This window comes from Triturus cristatus, chromosome 10 (assembly GCF_964204655.1).
Source record: "Triturus cristatus chromosome 10, aTriCri1.1, whole genome shotgun sequence".
NCBI classification, from domain to species: domain Eukaryota; kingdom Metazoa; phylum Chordata; class Amphibia; order Caudata; family Salamandridae; genus Triturus; species Triturus cristatus.
The window spans coordinates 264,666,483-264,690,177 of record NC_140593.1 but is presented as its reverse complement, the minus strand read 5'-3'; the positions used below and the strand labels follow the sequence as shown (position 1 = coordinate 264,690,177).

Below are 23,695 nucleotides of genomic sequence, written 5' to 3'. Positions count from 1 at the left end.
CCGCACAATGTTTTAACTACCTGAAAATTTCAGAGCATATATCAACCGGTTCTTCTGCATCAAGACCTACCTCTTCAAAGTTCACTTCCAATAATGGCTTGATCTCAAGCTGCATTTCCTTCATCCATTTCTTTTTCTATCTATACGAGAGTTTGAGTACCACTTAAGCTCCTCTCTACATCAGCTATTATTAAAAAAATTCCCATTAATTCCAGTGTCTCATTTTGTAACGCACGAGCGCAATTTCAACGTAATTGTTGATCAGATCATGTACTTACTCTGGACCCCAAGTTGAAACAATGCTCTTTCATTGATGTTCCACATCACTGTGGCCTAAGGTCCTCGCCAGTAGGGGTGGATGTAACTGGCGTAATTCTCTCCAGTGTAGTTACTCATAATTACCACAAAATTGCTCATAATTATGCCGAATTATCTGAGAAGCACAATCCAGCAGTGACCTCTATTTTGAAATGCAGCATTGCTTCCAAAATGGGCCCAAGTTTTAAATGCTACAGGAAATGAACAGCAGCCGCCAGCAGCAGGAGGAGCTCTCTTAGTTAATTGTTCCTGTGCTCCTGCTGTAGGATCTTTCCCCCAATTACTCTTGATTACTGAAGTAGGGCTTTAGCATGTGGTGAATATTCTGTTTGTAATTTTCAGACAGTGTGCTGTGAAGGTGGTGCTTCACCCCCTCTTTTTTGTTCTTGTTGTGCTTGTTATGCATGCACATGAGTTGGATGATGTCCAACTGGTTTACATGAGACGTGTTCTGATTCTAGTCCTGGCAATAGGAAGTTGGGTTTGTTTTATTAGGTTTGGTGTGTTAGGTACAGTTACCCCTCTCTGCTGTTTTATGATAGCATTAGAACAAGTAAGTGTCACTGTCATGTGGATTACAGTGACCACCATCTCTGACTATTCTACATGGCGAACTCCGTAAAATAATATTTTATATCCTGAAATGTCCGGCATCCAAACACTAGGTCTAAAAGGTATAAAGTGTATTCTTGTCTTAAGAGATGGAGAATTCACTTTGTCCTCCTGCAGGAAACCCATCTTAATAAATCTGAAGGATTGCCTCTTCACAAGAGATGGTGTGCCACCACTTATTTGGCATTTTCTAGAGGAGTATTGAGTTGCGTGAGACGTAGGGTACCCTTTCAAAAAACTAATGAACTTGTCGACCCAGAGGTTAGATTTGTGGTTGTCTCCGAGAGGTTAGCAGGAGGTGATCTTAATGTTGTCGAAATGTACGTACCTAACACAAACCAGAGTGAATTTCTTGAGGAGCTCTCTAGGGCCTTGGCACCTTACTTGACTCATCTCATTTTATTAGGTGAGCATTTCAACTGTGTTGCAGATCCGGCATTTGACCATTCACACCCACATTTGGAGATTCTCCTGTGAACAGGACCACTCAGAATTTTAGCGCCTTACACAACAGTGGAGGGTTGTTGACTCTTGGAGGTGAATGCACCCTGTGACACGTGACTACTCATTTTACCCAGGACTACACTAATTTAATGTTCATCTGGAGACCTTGTATAAGCTCTCTGACTGTCCATGGTGCATATTAAAAATCTATGCCAAATTATTTCTGATCACAACCATGTGTTAGTCTATTTGAATTTTTGGGCGTGAGCATCATTACATTCCAATTTAGCATTCAAAGGTAGAGACCCTAGATGATTCAGTTTTAAAAATAATATTGGAGAGGCCATAACCACTTAATTTAATGAAAGAGCTGCAACAGCTACATTCTCTTTGATTGAATGGGATGCTTTTAATACCGATGCATCGCAGAGGTGGCTGGGGTGCGTAGAACTTTAGTTGGTGAGGTGGAAACTCACGAAAGGGTACTTAGAAGCCTTGTGCAACATAGGTCTGGTAATCCCTTCTCTTAAATATTCCCTGATGGAGGCAAAGGAAAAATTACGTTGTTTTGATTATAAGGAATATTTGACTCGTGCTCATGTTGAGCGTGATAAAGCAGGATCCCTTTTGAAATGGATTATTGATCCCACAAAACAGGAATCTTTGATTCTAGAGCTTGACTTTGCTACAGGTGAAACATTATATAATCACGCTGCTATTAATATTAGTTTTGTGATTATTACACTTATCTATATGCTCCAGCGCCTAGAAACCACCTCAGGATATTAAGGGTTTTTTATCAATAAGCCAACTCCGGGTCCTCTCGCATGAGGATGCAGATGAGTGGGGGGATAACTATACAAAAAATTAGAGCTGCTGTAAAAAAAATGGCGTGTGGTAAGGTTCCTGGGGCACATGGCATACCTATTGAGTTCTTTGCAACATACGAGAATGAATTGGCTCCTAGATTGGTGAAAATGTATTCTACATGTGAGGTGCTGGTCATTCCTCTTTTGAAACCTGGATGTCCTTCAATGGGAGTCAGATCCTATAGGCCACTGTCTTTGCTCAATGTAGATTATAAGATTCTAAGCTGTGTTCTGGCTGAGAAGACTCTTACCACATATGCCCTTTTTAATTCATACTGATCAACCTGGCTTTATTCCTGGGCGTAATACGGCATAAAATATTTGGAGGCTCATCTCTATCTTAAATGATGATTTCGAGGCTAAGGAAACGGCAGCTGTCATGGCAATAGACACTGTGAAGGCCATTGACAGTTTAAACTGGGAGTTCTTATATTCTGTAATGGCTCAAATGGGTTTGGGTGCAAGATTTATTCGCTGGATCAAACCTCTCTATAGAGGTCCTAAGGCGAGGGTGCGTAATGGCAGAGTGGTATCTGAACCCTATGATGTGGGAGGCAGGACTAGACAGGGGTGTGGAATTTTATCATGGGATGGAGGTTCATGGGCAAACCCATTTTGAAGCATTATATGTGGATGATATGCTGCTGTTTCTCCAAGATGTTGGAATGGATTTGCCTGGTAGTATAGACCTGTTAAACCGCTTTGGTATAGTATTTTGGCTGCATATCAATTGGCAAAAATCTCACTTGTTTCCACTTTGCAGAGATGCCGCGCAGCCCCTGAATTTACATGGACTCAATTGGAGCCCTCCCTGCATTAAATATTTAGGTACAAATATATATCATAGCCAGCAAGATGTATTAGATGGGAATATTGGAGCCGCTGTTAGAAGACCTAGAACTACTATTAATTTTTGGACGAGCTTACTATTATCTGTGGCTGGCAGAATAGTGGGAGCTAAGATGGTGGTGCCACAGAGAATGCTCTATTTCTTCAACATGTTGCCGTTAGTGGTGCCTCGCCAATTATTTAGGGAATTGGAATCCCTAATTCTGAATTTGTTTTGGAGAACAGGTAGGAGTAGAGTAGCACTAACAAAACTACAGCGCCCTGTAATGAGGGAGAGTTGACTGCTCCTGTTCTCTTATTATCTGGCGGCTCAACTGCAATGGTTAAATAGGTGGGTTTACTGTCAAATGAACCCTGTGATGGGTGTCATTGGCTAACTGCATGATTTGCGGGACTTTTTGAAAACCTTCTTTCTTCCTTGGTAGAGATTTCCTGCAATTTCTTAAGCGATGCTAGTGATTCAGCAGTGCTGGCGACGTTACCTGTAGCAAACCCGAGTCCAGGGACCCTATTTGCCTGATAGGCTATTAAAATGGATGAAGATAGCGGCATTAGCAGGGATTGGAAGATGGACTACTTTTATGGTTAACCATGTTGGAGACCTATACTAGGATGGAGTATTGCTTGGGTTTGAAGACTTTCGTGAAGAATTTAAGATACTAAGAGGACACTTTTTTAGCACACAGGGCATTGGTTGCAACAGTAAAGAATTATTGGAGAAATGGAGATGCTGACCCTGCCACACATCAAGTAGGTCAACAGCTCTGTACAACAATAGTGAGTGTAAGAGCAGTCTCGTATCTATATCGTGCGATTCGTGCAAATATTATTTCTCTTCTTGCTGAGTTGAAAATAAATTAGAAGAGAGACTTAGAGCTCCAAATTAATGAATTGGACTGGGATAGGATTGTAGCGCATATACCAGCTGTTTCTAGAAATGCTAGGTTCAACTTAATTAATTTCTATATCCTGCATAGAGCTTATTTTGCACCTGGCAGGATTAACAAGTTCTATGCGACTGCTGCCGAAAAATGCCCTAGATGTGGGAAGTTGAGGGCTGAAATGTTCCATATGGTATAGTCCTGCCCTTCATTAGCAGGTTTCTGGGAGGAAGTAATAGAATACATTAGTGGAATAACCTTGTGGGATATCCCTCATACACCCTTGGTGTGCCTCCTAGGAGGATACCCTTGGTCTAAAAATAAGAAATCTGCTACTAGATTTACTGACTTAGGTTGGATTGTCGCAAAACGAGAATTGACTGTCAATAGAAATCAGCGCATGGTCCTCAAATTACTAGATGGTGTAAAGAAATGATTAAATGGACAAGTTTGGAGAGTTCTGCGCTGTTTCGTGAGATTAAAAGAGGATAAGGGGAAATTGAATGGGTTAAAGCATGAGAACACCTGCTGGATAGTTTGTTGGCCTTGGAAGCAGGCACAGATTCATTGAGTAGCTCCCTGAGTCCTTGTGGGTAAGGGAAGGGAAATCTGCTAAATTGGATGATAATGGCTACTACCATGACATACTTGTGCATGTGGAATATTTTGGCACTTTATTTCTGACTGCTTTTCTTGATTAGGGGTAACTGTGGGTGAGGGGATTGATGTTATAGTTTTATTGTAGTCATTTTAGTAGACTTAAAATATGTATGAAATATACAGTAGTTGGAATATGGTTAAATTCTTGTGGATGCATTTCATATGAGATACATTGATATCACTTTTAATCTGTAAATTTAAGTTATCTGGGTATTTCTCCTTTTCAACCTATATTTTAATCTATTTATTATAATTGTCTGTGTATCTTTTCAAAGCAAATTACTGTATATGTACTGCACATAATTTCTGATCTGTATTATATGCCTGTCAATATTGCACTCACTAAGTTCTATTTAATGAAACTAATAAAAATATATATTTAACCTCTTCGGTGCCATGGACATAATGGTTACGTCCTCGGCAGCGATTCTGCTGTGCCAAGGATGTGACTAATATGTCCTGCCACTGGCCCATGGGGGAAGCGCTAGCGCTCCCCCAGTGGGGTACCTATCCACATGACTCCACTGACGATGGCAGCAGAAGCGCTTCCGCTGCCACCCGTAAGCCTCACTCAGCAATCTGATGACTTCGGCATGCTCACAGCGTGCCAACAGTGCGCCGACATCATCAAGTGCTGCCGGGGATCCTGCAAGCCATTTGCTTCCAGCGCGTCAATGGAGAGGACATATTGTGGCAAATCCTTCTCCTGGGGATTTTTTTTTTACAGGTGTACAGATGCAGGGGGAGTGACATTCCCCCTGCATCTATACAGAGTGGATTCCTGCTCCACGATCTTGGGTGGGGCCGTGATCATGGATCAGGAATGCGTCAAGTATGAAAGGTGTGTGAATGGCCTGTAAAGAGGTTATTGCCTTGCCATGTCTTTACAGCTCACGAGCTGTGAGTCATTGGTTCAGGTTTTTAACCTTTTAATTATCAACAGTGCATTTCCTTTTTGTGAAATCTCGTGTTAATAAAATTTTACACTCTGAACATTCACTCACCCTCGTGCCAAATCCAACCAGTATGTGTGTGCACTCGAGGAATGGTTGGCTGTAAGGTAATATTTGTCTTTTCTGTCTTTCTCTGCCAATGTGTACATTGCCACTAGGACAGATGTACCAATTTTCGTAAACTAGAATCCCAAGGAAGTACAGGGTGGTGTACCTATCGTGGATCCCAACAAGTTTTCTTACCCAAAATGCCCAGCAAAACTTAAAATGTGACTACAGTCACACATTTTCCTTGCATTACTGTGCTAACTTCTTCAGAATCAGAAAAAATCCACAAATTTCCTACCACCCAGTGTTCCCCCAAGCAAGTCTCCTGATAAAAATGGTACTGCACTTTTGTGGGTGGGTCAAGTTTCCACCACAAAGTAGGGCAAAAAATGTATTGTGGAGGCATCAAAAATTATCAATGACAAAAGACCTGGTTTTGCAAGGGGGTCACCTGCGTTTTTGGTCCCGGGCTTGTTGGCCTTGTAGGGCAACCTACTAAACCTACACATTTCTGAAAACTAGACACCCCGGGAAGTCCACGGATGTGTGGCTTGCATGGGTACCCGCACATTTTTTTTACCCAGAGTCCCCTGTAAAGTTCAAATTTTGCTACAACAAAATCACATTTTTCTCACATTTCTGTGGGGGAAAGTTGTGGGATCACCGGATCTAGACAAATTTCCTACAGACCAGCATTCCCCTCGGTCTCTCACTTGTGTGGGTAGGCCAATTGTCCACCACAGGGGAGGGCCCAAAACCTATTGTGGGGGCATCAAAATGACCAATCACAAAACTACCTGGTTTTTCAAGGGGGTCACCTGCATTTTTGGTACCAGGCTAAGCGACCATGTAAGGAAATGTACCAAACCCAGACATTTCTGAAAACTAGACACCCTGGAAGTCCAAGGATATGTGGCTTGCATGGATCCCGCAACATTTTCTTACCCAGAATCCCCTGTAAATCTCAAATGTTACTAAAAAATCAAAAAGTCTCACATTTCAGTGGGGGAATTGCTGAGGCCAGCACAAATTTCCTACCACCCAGTATTCCCCTTGGTTTCCCGGGTAAAATGATACCTCACTTGTGTGGGTGGGCCAAGGCCCTGAGACTGGGAAAGGTTAAAAATGTAGAGATTGAGGGAATAGCCCAGCGAGTTCTAGGTGCTTTATTTTTGCTTATGTACATTTTAGGTTGACTCTGCATTGGACACCAACAGAGATGAGGTATCAGTTTTTATCGGAAGACCAAGGGGAATGCTGGGTGGTAGGCAATTTGTGCTGGCATGGTGATCCCAGTCAGACATTTAAGGAAAATATGTTTTTTTCGCTATCTTTGAGGCTTGCATCGAGTTCTGGGTAGGAAAACATTGGGAGATCCACAAAAGCCACACATCCTTGCCCCTTGGGTGTCTAGTTTTCAGAAATGTCTGGGTTTGGTAGAATTCCCTACATGGCCGCCAAGCCAAGGACCAAAACCGCAGGTGACTCCCTTACAAAACCAAGTCTTTTTTTGATCGATAATTTTCTAGTCTCCATAATAAGCTTTGGGCAATTTCCTGTCGCCGGCACTAAGCCTACAAACACAAGTGAGGTACCATTTTCATTTGGAGACTTGGGGAAATGCTGGGTGGGTGGATGTTTGTGGCTCCCTACAGATTCCAGAACTTTACATCACAGAAATGTGAGGAAGTTTTTTTTTTTGCATAGTTTGAGGTTTGCAAGGGATTCTGGGTAACAGAACATAGTGAGAGTCACAAAGTTCACCACATCATGGATTCCCCTGGGTAGATAGTGTTAAAAAATATGCAGGTTTGCTTGGCTTCCCTAGGTGCCAACTGAGCTAGGGCCCAAAATCTACAGCTAGGCACATTGCAAAAAAGGGGTCTGTTTTCTTTGGAAAAATATGATGTGTCCCCATTGCGTTTTGGGCCTTTTCCTGTCACGGGCACACCTAGCAACGACTAGTTGAACTGCAGCTCTTTGTAGAATTATTTTGATATTGGATACTATAATATTCACTGCCCACTTCTAATCTCGTCCCATAATGCTTTTCAGGGCCTTTGAATGGGATTGTATTTTTGCCCATAACTGTGCTTGGGGTGGTCCTAAGAGGATGGGACCACCACTGAATCGTTCAGCATGATATGCTCTTTGTGTTCAAGGCATCTGCTTGGTCCTCCCCCTAGGTTAGGGAGGACCCCAATTTTATCACCTCTCTCATTGCCTGGTATTTGTCATTTTCAAAGTTCACTTTTGTGAATTGGTGAAATGCTTTTTAGCATGTAGAGTTGATTTATCAAAGCATTTGTGGGTGCAGTTTAGTAACTGACTCTGCTACATGGAGGAACGAAGTTTTTGCTTGAATTCCGTGGTTTTAATGGAATGCGTAGTCAACAAATCTCCGCAAACTCTATCAGCGGAGCGGAGTTCATTGCCCAGACCTAATGTAAAAAGGAAAGCGTTTTGAAAAATGCCCCCTAATTCACCTACTAGTATGGTTGCCCATATATTCAGAGATGTGCAAATAACCACTGATCCTAAACCCATACCTTGTTCCCATTTCATAAATACATAGGTTTCCTTGATACCTATTTTTCACTCTTTCTATTATTTCAAATGAATAGCTGTATACATGGTACAAAATGGAAAACCATTGAAATGTGCAGCTCGGGTATTGGTTCTGGGTACCTCGGGTTCTTTGTGAACCTACAAGTCCGATATATCCTCGCAACCAGAAGGGTCCTACGGACATAACAATATATTGCTTTAAAAAATCTAGCAAAGTTAGAAGAAGTTACAGGTGAAAATGTAGGCACACATGACTGGGTTTTTTCAACTCAAATTCAATTATTTTTTATTTGAACTGTCTATAAAAAAAACCTTGAAGGATCTCCACAATAGACCCCTTGCTGAATTTAGAGTTTTCTTTTCTTTTCAGAAATGCATATCTTTCTGGGATCCATTATTGTTTTCACACCCATTTCTACCACTAACTGGAAGGAGGTTGAAAGGACAAACGATAGGAAAAATAGGCTATGTCCCAGCAAAATGCCAAAACTGTGTAGAAAATGTTGGTTTACTGACAAAAGGCTGCCTGTTCGTGGAAGCTGTGAAGATGGTGATTTTAGCACCACAAACCCTTCATTGATATAATTTACAGGGGACAAACAGACACTGTGTGTCTTCTGCTGCACTTTTTTCCCATTTTTCCCCCCAAAAGCAAAATGTAGCTGTATTTTGCCTAATTTCTTGGCCCCCTTCGGGGGAAACTACCCTGGGTTCCTTTGTAATCCACAGAGAGTTGGAAGAAAAGGACTCAAATTTGGCATGGATAACTTATGTGGACAAAAGGTAATGGGTGCCTAAGTGCGAACCACCCCAAATAGCCAAAAAAAGGCATGTGAGGGGGGGGAGCCTGGAAGCGAAGGGGTTAAACTAATTAAGCTGGTATAATTGCATGATTTTGTTTATTTCACATCATGAGTACTGCGTAATTACTGAAATTACTCTGATTACCCCGGCATAATTAAAATGTCCCCTAGGCCTACTCACCAATATTTCTGGATTAAAACCACACCCAGACTTTGTGTCACTAATTCACTTGCTTCCTGACAGGAACTTTGTTTCCCCAAACTTTGTTACACCATAGACCAAGACATAATCTTGCTGCATTGTCTGTGGACTCGAATATCTATTTGGCTGCCTTGCAGTTTATAAATCTATAATGTATGCAACTTTCACTGTCAGGATCTGCCGCAACGCATCGAGGCCTATAGCTTGGCCTGAAATCGTGAGTACATAACTTCTCTAAAGACAATATAATAGGCCTGACCTTTTTATTCGATCTGAATTGCATGGAATTGAGCCTTCTTAAAATGAATTGTGATGTTCTGATCTTCCCTGACTATTCTGGATAGACAGACATACAGATTCTGATATGTATTCCCAGCATATCACCTTCCACTAGTACTACAAACCACATGTTAGCCACAAGTGGCTTCTTGGTTTTGCCTTTGAGAAAAAGTATACTTTACTTTCTAGCCTCCTCCATCTTCACCTGTGCTCTGAATGTGTTCCTTGAATGTGGCATTGGCTAAGAAATTTTGTTTTCCTCAAACACTTACAAAATACATACATATACTATAAATACAAACAGATCTGCTTCAGATGAGAGACTCCCGATTTCTAAAGCCAAACATTTTTTTTAGCTGTTGCCCTCCTAAAATTGACTTTGCTTCAATGTATGTCAATGAGGAAAATGAAGCCCCTGATTTTTATTTTCAAAATCTCCGTCTTTCAGGTGTTGAAAGGTTAGCATGGATGCAGTGGTCACATTTAGCCCCAGTAACTCACATTCACTGTGTGCTTCACCATGTGATTGAGGTACTATTTTGTTGTTTAACTGTTAGTGCCCTAGAAACAGAAAGCATGTGGCTGGTAAAAAGTGCCCAGACAGAAAAACAAAATTGCAAAAAAAAATTAAAAATAAAATTAACTTTTATTTTGCTAAGTCTTCTTTTCTCATTTTGCACTCATGCCTTCTTTTGTTTGTATATGTGCAATTTCAGAAATTATGCTTTAACACATAATCATGCAGTACACCCCAATCCACCCCACTCCAATCCACGCCAATGCACCCCACCAAACCCCACACAACCCATTCCACTCAATCTGAACCATCCCACTCAATCCAAGCCACCTTGCCCCACTCCAGTCCAAACCACTCACCTCAATCCAATCCAATCAATCAAATGCTAGTCCTTTCAACCCACCCCACTCCATTTAGCCTCACTCCAATTCGCCCCAATCCAAAACAATCTATCCACCTCCAATCTGCCCCACTCCAATTAATATCAAGCTGCCCCACTTCAATCCAAAACAATCTGCTCCACTACAATCTGCTCCACTCTGCCCCACTCAAATCCAAAACAATATGCCCACAACAATCTGCCCAACTCTAATCCTCCCCACTCCAATCCAAACAATCTGCCCACTCCTATCTGCCCCACTCCAATCCACTTCACTTCAATCTGACCCACTCTGATCTGCCACACTCTAACAATCTGCCCCACTCCAAGAATCTGCCCCACTCCAATCCAAAACAATCTGCCTCTCTCCAATATGTCCCACTCCAATACAAAACAATCTGCCCCACTCCAATCTACCACACTTCCATACAAAACAATCTGCCCCACTCAATACAAAACCATTTGCCCCTCTCAATCCAAAACATTCTGCCTCTCACCAATCAAAAACAATCTGCCTCACTCCAATCTGACCCACTTCAATCTGCCCCACTCTATTCCGCCCCACTCCAATACAAAACAATCCTTCCCACTCCAATCTGACCCATTCCAATCCAAAGCAATCTGCCCCACTCCAATACATTACAAACTGCCCTACTCCAATCTGCTCCACTCTGCTCCACTCCAATCTACCCCATTCCGATCCAAAACAGTGTGCCCCACTCTAATATGCCCCACTCCAATCCAAAACAATCTGCCCCACACCAATCTGACCCACTCAAATCCAAAACAAGCTGCAGACTCCAATCTTCTCGACTGCAATCAAAAACAATCTACCCCACTCAAATCTGAGACACTCAAATCCACTCCTATCCAATTCACCTCACTCCAATCCACTTGCACTTCACCCAAATCCACCCCCTACATCCCAATTCACCCCACTCCAATCCACCACAATTCACCCCACTCCAATTCAATCCACACCTCACCAATCCAATCCACCTTGTTCCAGCCCAATCCCTTCTACCCCACTTCTATCCAATCCATCTCACCCCAATCCAACCCACCTCCCCCAATCCACCCCACTCCTCCCCAAGTCACCCCAATCAAAACCAATCCACCCCGCTACACTCCAATCCAAAACAATCTGCCCCACTCCAATCTGCCCCTAATCAGTCTGCCCCACTTGAATCCAAAACAATGTGCCCCACTCAATCTAAAACAATGTTCCTCACTCCAATCCATAACAATCCACCCCACTCCAATCTGCCCCACTCCAAAACAATCTGCCCCACTCCAATCTACCACACTCCAATCCAAAACAATATGCCCCACTTCAATCCAAAAGAGTGTGCCCTACTCCAATCTGCCCCACTCCAATCTTCCTCATTCTAATCTACCCCACTCCAATCTGCACCATTCCAATTAACCCCACTCTAATGCACCCCACTCTAATCTGCCTTACTCTAATCCGCCACACTCCAATCTACCCAACTCCAGTCCAAAACAATATACCCACTCCAATCCATCCCACTTCAATCAGCTCCACTCCAATCCAAAACAATCATTCCCACTCCAAACTGCCCCACTCCAATCCAAAACAGCCTGTACCCACGCTAATCCACCCCACTCCAATCCAAAACAATCTGCCTCACTCCAATCTTCCCCATACCAATCTGCCCCACTCCAATCCAAAACAATATGCCCCACTCCAATCTGCCCCACACAACTAAAAAACAATCTGCACCACTCCAATCCAAAACAATCCACCCCACTCCAATCTGACCTGCTCAAATCCACCCCACTCCAATCCACCTCGATTCAATCAACATCAATCCAATCCAACTCACCCCAATCCACCCCACTCCAATCCACCACAAACCACCCCAACCCACTCCAATCCAATCCACCCAAATCCAGCCCAATCCCATCTGCCCCACACCAATCCAACCCACTTCACTCAATCCAATCCACCCCACTCCCTCCCCAATCCACCCCAATCCAAAATAATCTGCCCCACTCCAATCTCCCCATTCTGCCCCACTTCAATCCAAAATAATCTGCCCTATTTAGTCCGAAACAATCTGCCCCACTCCAATCCAATCCAAGACAATCCACCCAACTCCAATCCAAAACAATCTGCCCCATTCCAATGTAAAACAATCTGCCCCACTCCAATCCAAAATAATCTGCCCTACTCTAATCAGCCCCATTCCAATCCAAAATAATCTTCCCCCTCTAATCTGCCACTCTCTAATCTGCCCCACTCTAATCCATCCCCTTCAACCTTCCCTACTCCAATCGAAAACAATCTGCCCAACTCCAATCCTCCCCACTCCAATCCAAAACAATCTGCCCCACTCCAATCTGCCCCATTCCAATCCAAAACAATCTGCCCACTCAAGTCCAACTCACTTCAATCTGCCCACCTTCAATCTGCCACAAATTAAAGGAGAACCTTCTTTAAAACAATCTGTTTTAAAAGTATTCAAGGTCATCAGGGCAAGACTCTCTGCAGAAAAGAAGTGGCTTTATAAGGGGGCCCCTGAAAGGCAGGGGCCCTGGGCAAGAACCCACTTTGCCTAAGCCTTAAAACGTCTCTGCTTATCCACACATTACACAGACAAAAAAAACATGCATGCTCACCAATAATGCGGCCATTATGGGACCATGTACTACGTAGAGCAGGTGTGTCTCTACGCTCATCCAACAGCTGAAAAACAGAACACAACATAAAAGGGGGTGGTAAACTCACTTCGTTAAGAAAAACATGGTGGCATTCATGTCTCAGAAAAGGGCAAGGGCAGCACTTACTTGTCATCAAAATATTTTGTCCTTGCAACTGCATGGATTGATGCTGGCACCAGCGGGAAACCTACAAATATTCAAATGAAATAGTCAGATACAATGTCTTGTGCCAGTCACTTCAGTCAGCGGCACAAAAAAGGACCGGTCCATCAATTGCTTCCAGTAATGTTTATGAGCGGCTAATCACATCATCCAGCCAATCCCCCCCTTTAAATAGTTGATGACCTTTGCTATCAATATAGTAAGTGTATCATGGAAACCGGGGGTATGATCCATTTATTGCATTTATTACCCTGCAGCCTGTGGCAAGATGGGAAATCGAACTCTTCCAGCACAGCTGGGTTATTACATTTCCCCAGTATTATGATTTGTTGAGTCTCATCCCGCGCGTATGTAATTTTTAGGACATCATCCCTCAGTCAACAAAAAACTCCACACACTGTGCATTGCAAATATGAGAGGCGCTGTATGCGCGGGGCGTTGCCTTCTGTCTCATGAGCTTGAACATTACGAGAACATGAGACAGTTTTATAAGCCGAGCTTTCGTTGTGTAAAGGGTTCGATGTTAAATGTGACTGCATTGCGAATTATTTATTGACATTTCAGTCCCCGTACAAGCATCTGAAACTTAATGTGTGTTCCGGACTGCACTTAGATTCCAGCCCAGTTTCTCGCTGGAAGTGGTGTCTCCCTTTCTCTCTGGCGTAAACAGATTCATCCCACATCTGGCTTTATTTGCAGTGTAGGCGAGAGAGCCTAAAACCCTATAAAGATATTCCTAGAACAGCAGAATAGGCAGTGGGCCATGGGCCCTAGTGCAAGGAAGAACAAACCCCCAGCTCCTGTCTGAATTATAAATGCAGCAATATTCAGGGAGCCCCTCATACCTCTGAGCCATGGTGTCGCTGCACCTGCCGCACCAATGAAAGTAACGCACATGTCCAATAGAGGTTTCCTGGTTCTCAGACACCCACTGAGGATATAAAATGCGAAAGGTGCCTTATGAATGGCTGAACGGGAGTCCAAAATGCCAATCAGAATTTATTAGCAACGTTTTCAGAGATCTGTCCTGCTCAGTTTGAGCAAGGGGGCAATAATTATTGTCACTGCAGTCATAAAATGTGTGATTCTGCCTGTTCCTCCTCCACAAAGGCTGGCATAATTGTGGCTCTCAGACGCTGTAGCGCCCCTCTCCCACCACATGCTCCTGGCAGCTGGCGCCTTTTGGCCGTGCCATCGCTGCGGGTCGTTGACATGGTCCGCACAGGGAGTGGGGTCAGTCTTTTGAAGGACTTATATAGAGCAGCGGGCCTTGCACTGGGTGGTAATCAGGTCCAGGCTGATTGGGATGTTTCAAGAGGGTTTAGTCAAGATCAGTAATGCAGTAGTATTCAGCCCCACCAGGAGCAGCCAGCAAGGCGCTCAGCCCTTCTCCAACTGTGTAATTCATACACCAACTTTCTATGTTGGATCATCTCTAGAGTGTTCCACTGGTGGAGCAGTGGATGACATGCGAAGCATAATAACCGAAATACTACCCACTGCTATCCACAGTCTGAAGGCTCTGGGAAAGAGGTTACAGTTTGACCAAGGTTAGTGATGATAGAGAAGAAGATATCTGTGATTCATATGTGTGCAGGTAGTTTGAGAACCAAAAAGAAAATCATTTCACAGAGGACAGTAATGCCGAAAGAGCATAGAGGGGCCCCAGGCTTGAATACTGGGACAGGCCTTAGAGAACGGGGTCAGTGATGAAAGTGACAAGACAAGAGGGGCAAGGATGAACACTTGGAGAAGAAAGAACTGTCCAATTCTAATGTGCTGCTATGACACATCACAAGGTGGGGGTCGCTAGGATGTTTGGGTGGTGAACCCTGTTAAACACTGAAGAGCGGTTGCGGAAAACGAGAATGTAGTAAAAATGATTATGCTGATCACAGCTGACAGCGCTTAAGGCATATATGGGATGCTTCTATAAAGTGAAGTTGTCAAAATCCAGAGTACTGTGGGTGATGCAAACTAATACAGGAGAGATGGTGGATACACTGTGCGAATACCACTCACTCAATGGTTTCGAAGAAACAAGGGATTTACAGGAGATTTCTCTGATGTATTCAGAATGGTCTCACTAGCACAACCCCTGTTTGTCGTTCTGTGTACCTGGCTAGTGGTGTTGTAGTCAGTGCGGTGGACTGCAGGTGCAACTTTGTCTTTCTAGCCTAACCTTGGCTTCTATCATTGTAATGAAAGGGAGATAAGAGAGTGAATCAAGAGTGGACTATGCAGGGGGCTGACATTCTTAGACTGAATCAGGAGATGTCCAGAGGGGATTTCGGTCTTTAGTGTTTATGTAAATGTAAATGTGGTTGTATTTGTAAAGCGCACTGCTACCCAATTATGGTCTCCTGGCGCTGTAACTCATACCGCTGTGGAACCCTTCCAGGCTTTTCCCTGTGAAATGTCCACTCCTGGGCACCCCCAAGGTGAAGCCAGGCATCCCAGCACTGTTGGGGCCGTTGTGGAGATTAAGCAAGCTATTGCCCAGAGTTGCAGAATGGGACCTATGATTAGAATAGGCACCTAGGCGAGAATTAACAGGTCCGAGGAATTGAACCCAAGAACCGCCTAGGCGGGAATTGAACCCTGGTCCCGGGCCAGACCTCTGCATCAGGGTCTGCCACTCTAACCACTGCTCAAAAGGTCCATGAAACGTGCATGGTTCAACAATAGAGATGCACTACTGACAGTCAAGGATCGTCCTAAAAATCCTCAAATAATCTGTGTTTCCACATTTGGAACTCAAACAAATGTTATCAAAAAAATCATAAATAGACATTGGAGTCTCCTAAAAAATTTACCAGTTTTCGTTGAAAAACCCTTATTTGCTTTCAAAAGGGGTACCAACCTTCAAGACAGACTGGTTAGAGCATATGATGACAAACATCAAGACACAATAGACAATATGAGACAACTATCTCCCATTGTTGGTCATTATAAATGCAACATGTAATTGGTATGCAATACCACTCAAACAACTAAAACTAGTGTCATTAACAACACGACTATCACCCTCAAAACCTTTTCGAACTGTAACACACCAAATGTGATATACTGCATACAATGTCCTTGCAACCTATACTACATTGGAAAAACAGTTCAACCAGTCAAAAAAAGAATTTTACAACATCAGTCTCGCATTAGATGTCGTACAGCAAATGCCCCCCTGGTAGAACACTACCAAAGCCAGGGTCACACCGATAAAGACATGCGCTGGTGGGTCTTGGAAGTAGTTAAACCAACTAAGAGACAGAATAATGTGGATCAACTACTAACCAGCAAAGAGGGTAGACTTATTTGTCAGACTGATGTAGTAAACCGGGGACTGAACTCAGCAACGGAATGGCATACTCTGGCCTGTATCACTTAAATATTCATCAAGTGACCACTTATAAAAAGATCATAACTACTGCAAATGAAATAGGGTTACACTAGAGAATGACTATTAATCATATGAGTCTCTATGTACAACGATTCCCTTTGTCACTATCTATTTTTTGATTATGTCTGACAGATTTATTCTGATGAAATACTTCTCTCCAGTGTACAGCAGATTCATCATTATTTTGTGTTTTCTCTCACGAAGTCTACCAAAGTTGCTGTATGGAATAGAGATTTTGACTATAGCAATGTTTCATCATTTAATTGATTTAACATGTTTATGGTTAACAACGCACGTTTAAATACGATTTGTAGCATAGTGACTATTGTTATGTACATTTTAGATTTGTATAGGTAGTTGTTTATACTCGAAGAACAAATCAGTGCTGCAAAATAAAATATTCTAGTTTTGTATAGGCAGTTTTTTATGCTCTAAGAGTAAATCAGTGCAAAAAAAGAAAATATTGAGTTGTGAAATGACTCTGATTAATTTATAAAGTCGAGTAAACGTCCCATTTAACATACTAAAGGGCAATCACGTTGATCCTATATTTAAATCACTATTTGAATGAATTTACAAATCGATGTTTAGAAAGACTAAATTTCAACACTTCTATACATCGAACTATAAGTAACATTACTCCTAAAAATGGCAATGTTTGGTCAGTTCCAACTATATTGGACGATACAATACGATCAATAACAACAATAACCAATCCAATTGATTATTCATTATGAAATATTCACAATGCGAGAAGACAAAGTGATTTTTAACATATACTGGCACTCAAGATCTTGAATGAACAGAACAATCACTCCATTCAAAGATGGCCACCTTTTAGCGTTTTAGTCATTTGACAAACTTCCCCAAGTCCTTTTTCGCTATCTAAACAGCATAAATGCTGTCGTCAAACGAACACTACAGTTGGTTCGACGTCCAGACGTGCATGCAAGACTCAAACCTTCAGAACAGCCAGGTATGTTATAAGTAGTTAAGCAGTGGAGTGTAAGACCCTTCTCCAACTTCTAACCTCAAACTAAATTAGATATTTTCTTCGTTTTAGATTAATTCGCTGACATCTTCACGACCACTTGAGTGTTTAACGGTGTCGGTAAACAGACACAAGAGTAGTTTTGCCACACAGAGGCTCTTTTGAGATTTAAATAACCTACAGGTATGTTCTAAGTAGCTCACTGCCTAAAATCTAGATCCTTTGTTTACCGCTGACCCAATAATTGATTGAATATATGTTTGATCTTAGATTAAGACGGGAGCTTTTTGACAATCAACTGAATTTCTTTGACTACAATATACTGATTAGTTACGAATTTAGGACGTCCCACTTGATTTTCAGTGGATAAAATAACCCGCAGTGATTTGAGGAATGTCTTCATTGATTAATATACTTCAGTCTCTCAATATCTGGATAAGCTTGTTCCTATTATGAAATAGAAATACCAAGATTAATATGTTTATTCATTATTGATATCTCCTGATCACCTTCTTGGGCTCACAACATTAGAAGAAGTGCAAACACATCTCATGTTACGTATTTACAAGTCGTATCAACTTTAGCAAAAAGATTAGATCAAATAATGACTAGATTTCATTATTTTCTTCTATTTTTGCAAACAAAGACACGTTAATGTTCTGGTGCCCTCATTTCAGTTAAATACTACAATATTCTTGGTAGGACTAAGCTAAATATCCTGACTATTTGCACTGGGATAGTGTCAAGATACTAAGATACATATACCTTGAGGTCTGGAATAGATTGAAAATGTTTATTAACAACCTCTATAAATGTTGCCCCCATAAAAAGCCATAGGGACAACATTTAAGATCAATACGATGAGGATAAGAAAAAATGGACTACCATTGCTTATAAAGACTAACCTACATTTTATATGTCTGACAACAATGATCAAAAAGCACAACTGATAAATGAGTTTAAATGATTTATAGTATTATGCTGACGCTTTTCATTATTTATTATGACTCGTTCTGGATCATTGCTTTGTTTATTCATTTATGTAAAACAAGTATGTTTTTCAATAGGAATGCGAAATAATTGTGACTACAAGTCTAGAGTAATATCCTAGATGCATGATTAAGAATATCACTAAGGAAACGACATAAACTTTTTGGAGGAAAAGTATCGTTATTTAGGGTGTTGATTTTTCGTTAATTAAGACAATGTTCTTTTATTTTATTAGGGGTCAACCTTGTAAATAAAATTGTCCTGAGGATGGTCATGGTAAAGAAAACCTAAAGACCGAAACGTCGACAATCACACTGTGAAGGCATCAAATATTGAAATATTTCCTTTCACTGTATTTAATTGTTGTAATTTGAAGTACCCTTTTTTGAACTAGAAATATAAATTAAATTTTTATATATACACCCGCTTGTTTCTCCTCCTTTTGGTTTATTGAATTTATTGTATTCAGGTTAATATGTGATGATTCACTCACACCTTATTCAATCCTGATTCTGACAAACTAAGCTGATTTAAGTATTGAAAAAGTGATAATTAATAAATTTGTAGGTATATAACTGCCCTATCTTTAATTAAGAATCGAAATTATACAAATTATTTACCAAACAAATCCCTTGAAGGCACCTTTCTACCTGTTTACTCTAACCATTGAGCCACACTTCTCCAATCTCTAATCGATTTGAAGTGATGTGGCTGGGATGTGAGTTAAGGTGCAGGAACGGTTCAGGCATTAGGGTGGATTATGGGGGGTATATAAAGTGTATTTGTAGAGTGGTATGGTGCGGTGTGTGGGCAAGGAGGTTGTTGAGCTTTGAGAGGCCCAAGCATAGGTGGAAGAGGATAGTGGAATATTCATGGCTGGAATGTGTGTGTGTGTGTGTGCACGCGCAGTGGGTATCATGAATAGCGGGACAATGTTCTCAATGTGCACAGGCTACAATGGTGCACCTTTTTTCTCCAAAACGCATTCTGAGTGTTCAGAGGCATGCATAGGCACGGATTACTCAAAATACAGTTGGGCATGCGCAGGGGAGATGTGGGGCCACTGATACTTCATGGCGCAGTGCTTCATATGTAGGTGTCAAGCATCCTGATTACGAGCTGGGGTAAATGTTCCCTGGTGTGCAGCCAATTCCTAACAGCTAGAACTCCAGTCCTCAATGAGGAGGAGCTACACCAGCAAGAAAATCAGGAAGCTTCGCCCGCCTTCTCAAAAGGCAAGGCTTCCTGATTTTGCCCGAATTCCCAGGATAATGTTGGAATTCACACAATCGTAGCCCAGAGTTCTTTGTACAACAGGGAATGAGTGGTATACAAAGTGTGATCTCTGAATGATGAAAGCATAACCAGTGCACAGTCGGTATTTGCATGTGCAAAGAACAGGCCCCTGGTTGATAAGACACTTCTCTTGTTTAACACAACAGACTATTGAGCACATTGCAAATGAAACTTGCAGTTTTGTGTAGACTCACACATGTTAGGCAATATGGCACTAAGAGTTTATTAATTTGAATGATTAGACTCTACTTGAAGTTTTGCATTTGGAGGTATGCAATTAATCCTATGTGCAGTTCTAAAATGTGAATAATAACTAAAAAAGTTATTATCAATTATGCAAGCCGCTTTAGGGCAAAGGGTACTTACTGGTGTTTTATCTATAGGGTCTGTAATGCTTGTTTACATTACATCACCTTTTTGGCATATAATGTTATGTTATATATTATGTCATGTCATGTTATGTTATACCAGCATCAGCAAAGCTTCATAATGCTGTAGATAAACACATAACTGAGCGCATCTTCAATCTGACCATAGATATAAACTAAAGCAATGTCAAAACAAGGATGGTTACTGATTTAAAGAGGTGTTTAACATTTTCCTACTCTGTAGCAGATATTGCTCTACACCCAAGTGTAGAGAGCAAAATTCATTCTTTGGACGAAGAGATAACTCATTCAGCGATTAAGTTCTGGTTTTGGGAACAGACAAGAGGCACGGCCGAACAGAACTGCTTGGTGAGTAACCATACCAAGCACTTGTTGGGCAAGATACTGAGACTATTAAGACAGGACTATTTCTGTGACCTTCATTGAAGTAGACCAAGAACTTAATCTAATGTACGTTTAGGCTAAAGTTGCAAGAGGCACAATTCATTGTCCCATTGTATTCTGCAAGTGGTAGCTCATTTTTTAATATACCAGCTGATGTGAAATGAGTTGATATACTATTTTATTTTGTGGTTTTGTTAAGCACTGTGTTCATCTGACAGGAAACTCAGAGTACCTTGATTGAAGGACATCTCCATATCATTTAACACAGATCTGATGTACAAGAAAAAGCTGATAATTGCTTAGTATTTTGGCATGGACCGCCTGAAACATTCACCTTCCAAAGGTAAAACAATGTTACCTATTGGGTAGGTGTTAGAAATGGGGGTCTCTCGTTGGCAATGGTTTGCACCTATGTCCAAGTGGGGACCCTTGCTTCTAGTCAGGATAAGGGAGTTAAGCACTTGGACACCCCCTCCTCACCCCCTTGGTAGCTTGGCTCGAGCAAACAGGCTTATCTCAGAGGCAGTGTGTAAAGCACACATACAGTAATACAGTGAAAACACTACACATCAACACCACACCAGTTTAGAAAAATAAGTAATCTTTATCTAAACCAAAGAAGACCAAAATCACAATTAACCCACATACAGTTATCAAGATATGACTTTTAAAAGGTAAAAACAGTTCTTTCCATAGCAAGCTATAGATGTGACACTTTCAACACAAAGTACCTTGGATGCATCAAAATCATTTGGATGCATCAAAATCATAAGCAAAGATAGCAGCAGGGAAGGTGAAGCGTCGATTCCTTACACACAGGGAAGGTGATGCATCGGTTCCTTGCTCCAGGGGAGGTGATTGTTATTGTTATTGTTATTTGGGTATTTATAAAGCGCAACATTCGCTCCGGAAGGAGCATCTTGGCGCTGAGCATGCGTATAGGGGATAAGCGGTGAAAAGATCTAGATGGCTGCTAGCACATAGGTATCTGATTGCTGATAGACCCAGGTCTTCAGTTGTTTCCTAAAGAGACATTCGGACTCAATCAGTCTAAGATTTACAGGTAAATTATTCCAAGCTCTTGCTGCTAGGACTGTGAACGTTTTTCCGCCCCTAGTTTTGTATTTATACCTCGGGACCTTAGCAAGATTGGCCCCTGAGGCTTTGGTTCCTTACTGCCACACAGCGGAGATGATGCATTAGTTCCTTACTGAAGAGGATGGTGATGTGTCAGTTTCTTACTGTGCGGGGAGGTGATGCGTCGCTTTCCTACTGCGGCCTCAGCGTTGCTGTGGACTTGGCGCCCCGGTGTGATGCGTGGGGATTTGGGAGGCATCGGCTATCGATGCGGCAACAGTGTTGCATCAATCTCTCCAGCCGCAGTCCCCTGATGCATCAATTCTTGCAGCCACGCAGCAGGGCTGGTGTCGGAGTCAGTGCGGTGATCTCAGACTTTGGAGATCGGTGCACGAGCCTCAGCGTGAGATGATTTCTTCAGCCGCAGGCAGGCGCTGCGTTGGTTCATTCAGTGGGACGGCAGCGATGCATTGAAATTCTTCCCACACGGCGTTGTTGAGTCGGAAACAGGTGCGGATGCATCATGCTTCTCAGCTCCCAGCAGCAGGAGCAACCTTCAGAGGCCCAACACAGGAGCAGGCACCTCTTGGCAGGTAAGAACTCCCAGCAGGGGAGATCAGGGGAGCTGGTGGGGAAGTCTCTGGGTCCCTGAGAATTCAGAAGAGGAAGCAAGCTCAACTTCAAGCCCTTGGAGATCTTCTTCAAGCAGGATACACAGCTCACAGTAACGTCTTTATCCTCTTCTTGGTAGAAACAGCCACTGCAGGACAACCCCAGACAGCAAAGGGGCAGTACTTCTCCTTCAGCTTTCCCAGCTCCTCTCCTTGGCATAGGTTCCTCTTGAGTCCAGAAGTATTCTAAAGTTCTGGAATCTGGGCCCCAATATTTATACTCAATTTCTCTTTGTTCTCTTTTGACAGAGAGGCTCTGTGCTCATTCAAATCCAGTTCTGTCCACCCTGGTTCAGCTTCCCAGCAGAAGGTGGAGACATCATTGTGTAAGGCAGACCGGGCCTATTCAGGTGCAAGAAAATATCCACCCTCTACTCTAAATGCAGCCCAGGTCTACTCAGCCCAGGACTGACTCATCAAGGAAAGACAGGACACACCTCAACCCCCCACTGGCTGTCTGAGAGAATGTACATCCCCAGGCACACAGGATGGATAAGCAAGAAAATACCCACTTTCTAAATGTGGTATTTTCAAACACACAATATGAAACTTAGTTCAGGCATATTAAACTCCATCTTTCTATCTTGTCCCAATGGAAAGTTATACTTTTATGATGGTATAAATATACTCCCATTCTATCCTGTGGGACTGATAGCCTTTCCATAATGAACAAGCATTGGCATAGCAAATAGGTCTTGCCTTTGGGACCTGATAAGTATTTAGTCATGCAGCACATTATCCTGGGTGCAATAAAATGTACTGTTCTTAAATTGTTTAATACACTTCACCTTTTGACTGGATGGTACTGAAACCATAACTACATGTAAGGAGTAAAAGGGAACTCTTTTTGGATGGGGTTGTACGGTGCACATCTTGCTTAGGCTGCACTTAGGTACCTGTGCAGGGCACTGACGCGGGGTCGTGTGCAGTAAGGGATGCTCAGGAAGTAAAGACATAGTATAACAAGTCATAAGCCATACTCCCTGAACAAGCCCACTTGACGTGTAAGGAAGTGGGACTGTCAACAGCAGTGTAAACATAAGGAAATATGTATGCTTTGACCGAAAATGCAAGAATATAAGCGAGCCAGATCTTCTGGCCTCAGTGAGTCAACCTGCATCGTCACTTTACTTTATATCATGTTTAGAATCTTCAGCCAATTTAAAGTTCCACATACTGACTGTAGATTTTGCAAGGGGTAACTTGAAAGAACTATGCACATAGCACATTCCTACACTGGTCAAAAGAAGAATGAAATCATTTAAAGGGGG

The 23,695-nt window shown here is 42.2% G+C and overlaps 1 protein-coding gene across 2 annotated transcripts in view; it reads right to left on the bottom strand.

The window, feature by feature from the left end:
• LOC146789297 (calcitonin gene-related peptide type 1 receptor-like) overlaps window positions 1-23,695 on the bottom strand; it is a 2,166,593-nt gene that overhangs the window by 616,560 nt on the left and 1,526,338 nt on the right. For both annotated transcript variants that reach the window (XM_085630942.1, XM_085630944.1), the window contains exons 11-12: window positions 13,194-13,254; window positions 13,026-13,092 (exon numbers count right to left, since the gene is read on the bottom strand). In XM_085630942.1, the coding sequence (XP_085487068.1) occupies window positions 13,026-13,092; window positions 13,194-13,254 (128 nt within the window). The remainder of the gene's footprint in view (window positions 1-13,025; window positions 13,093-13,193; window positions 13,255-23,695) is intronic.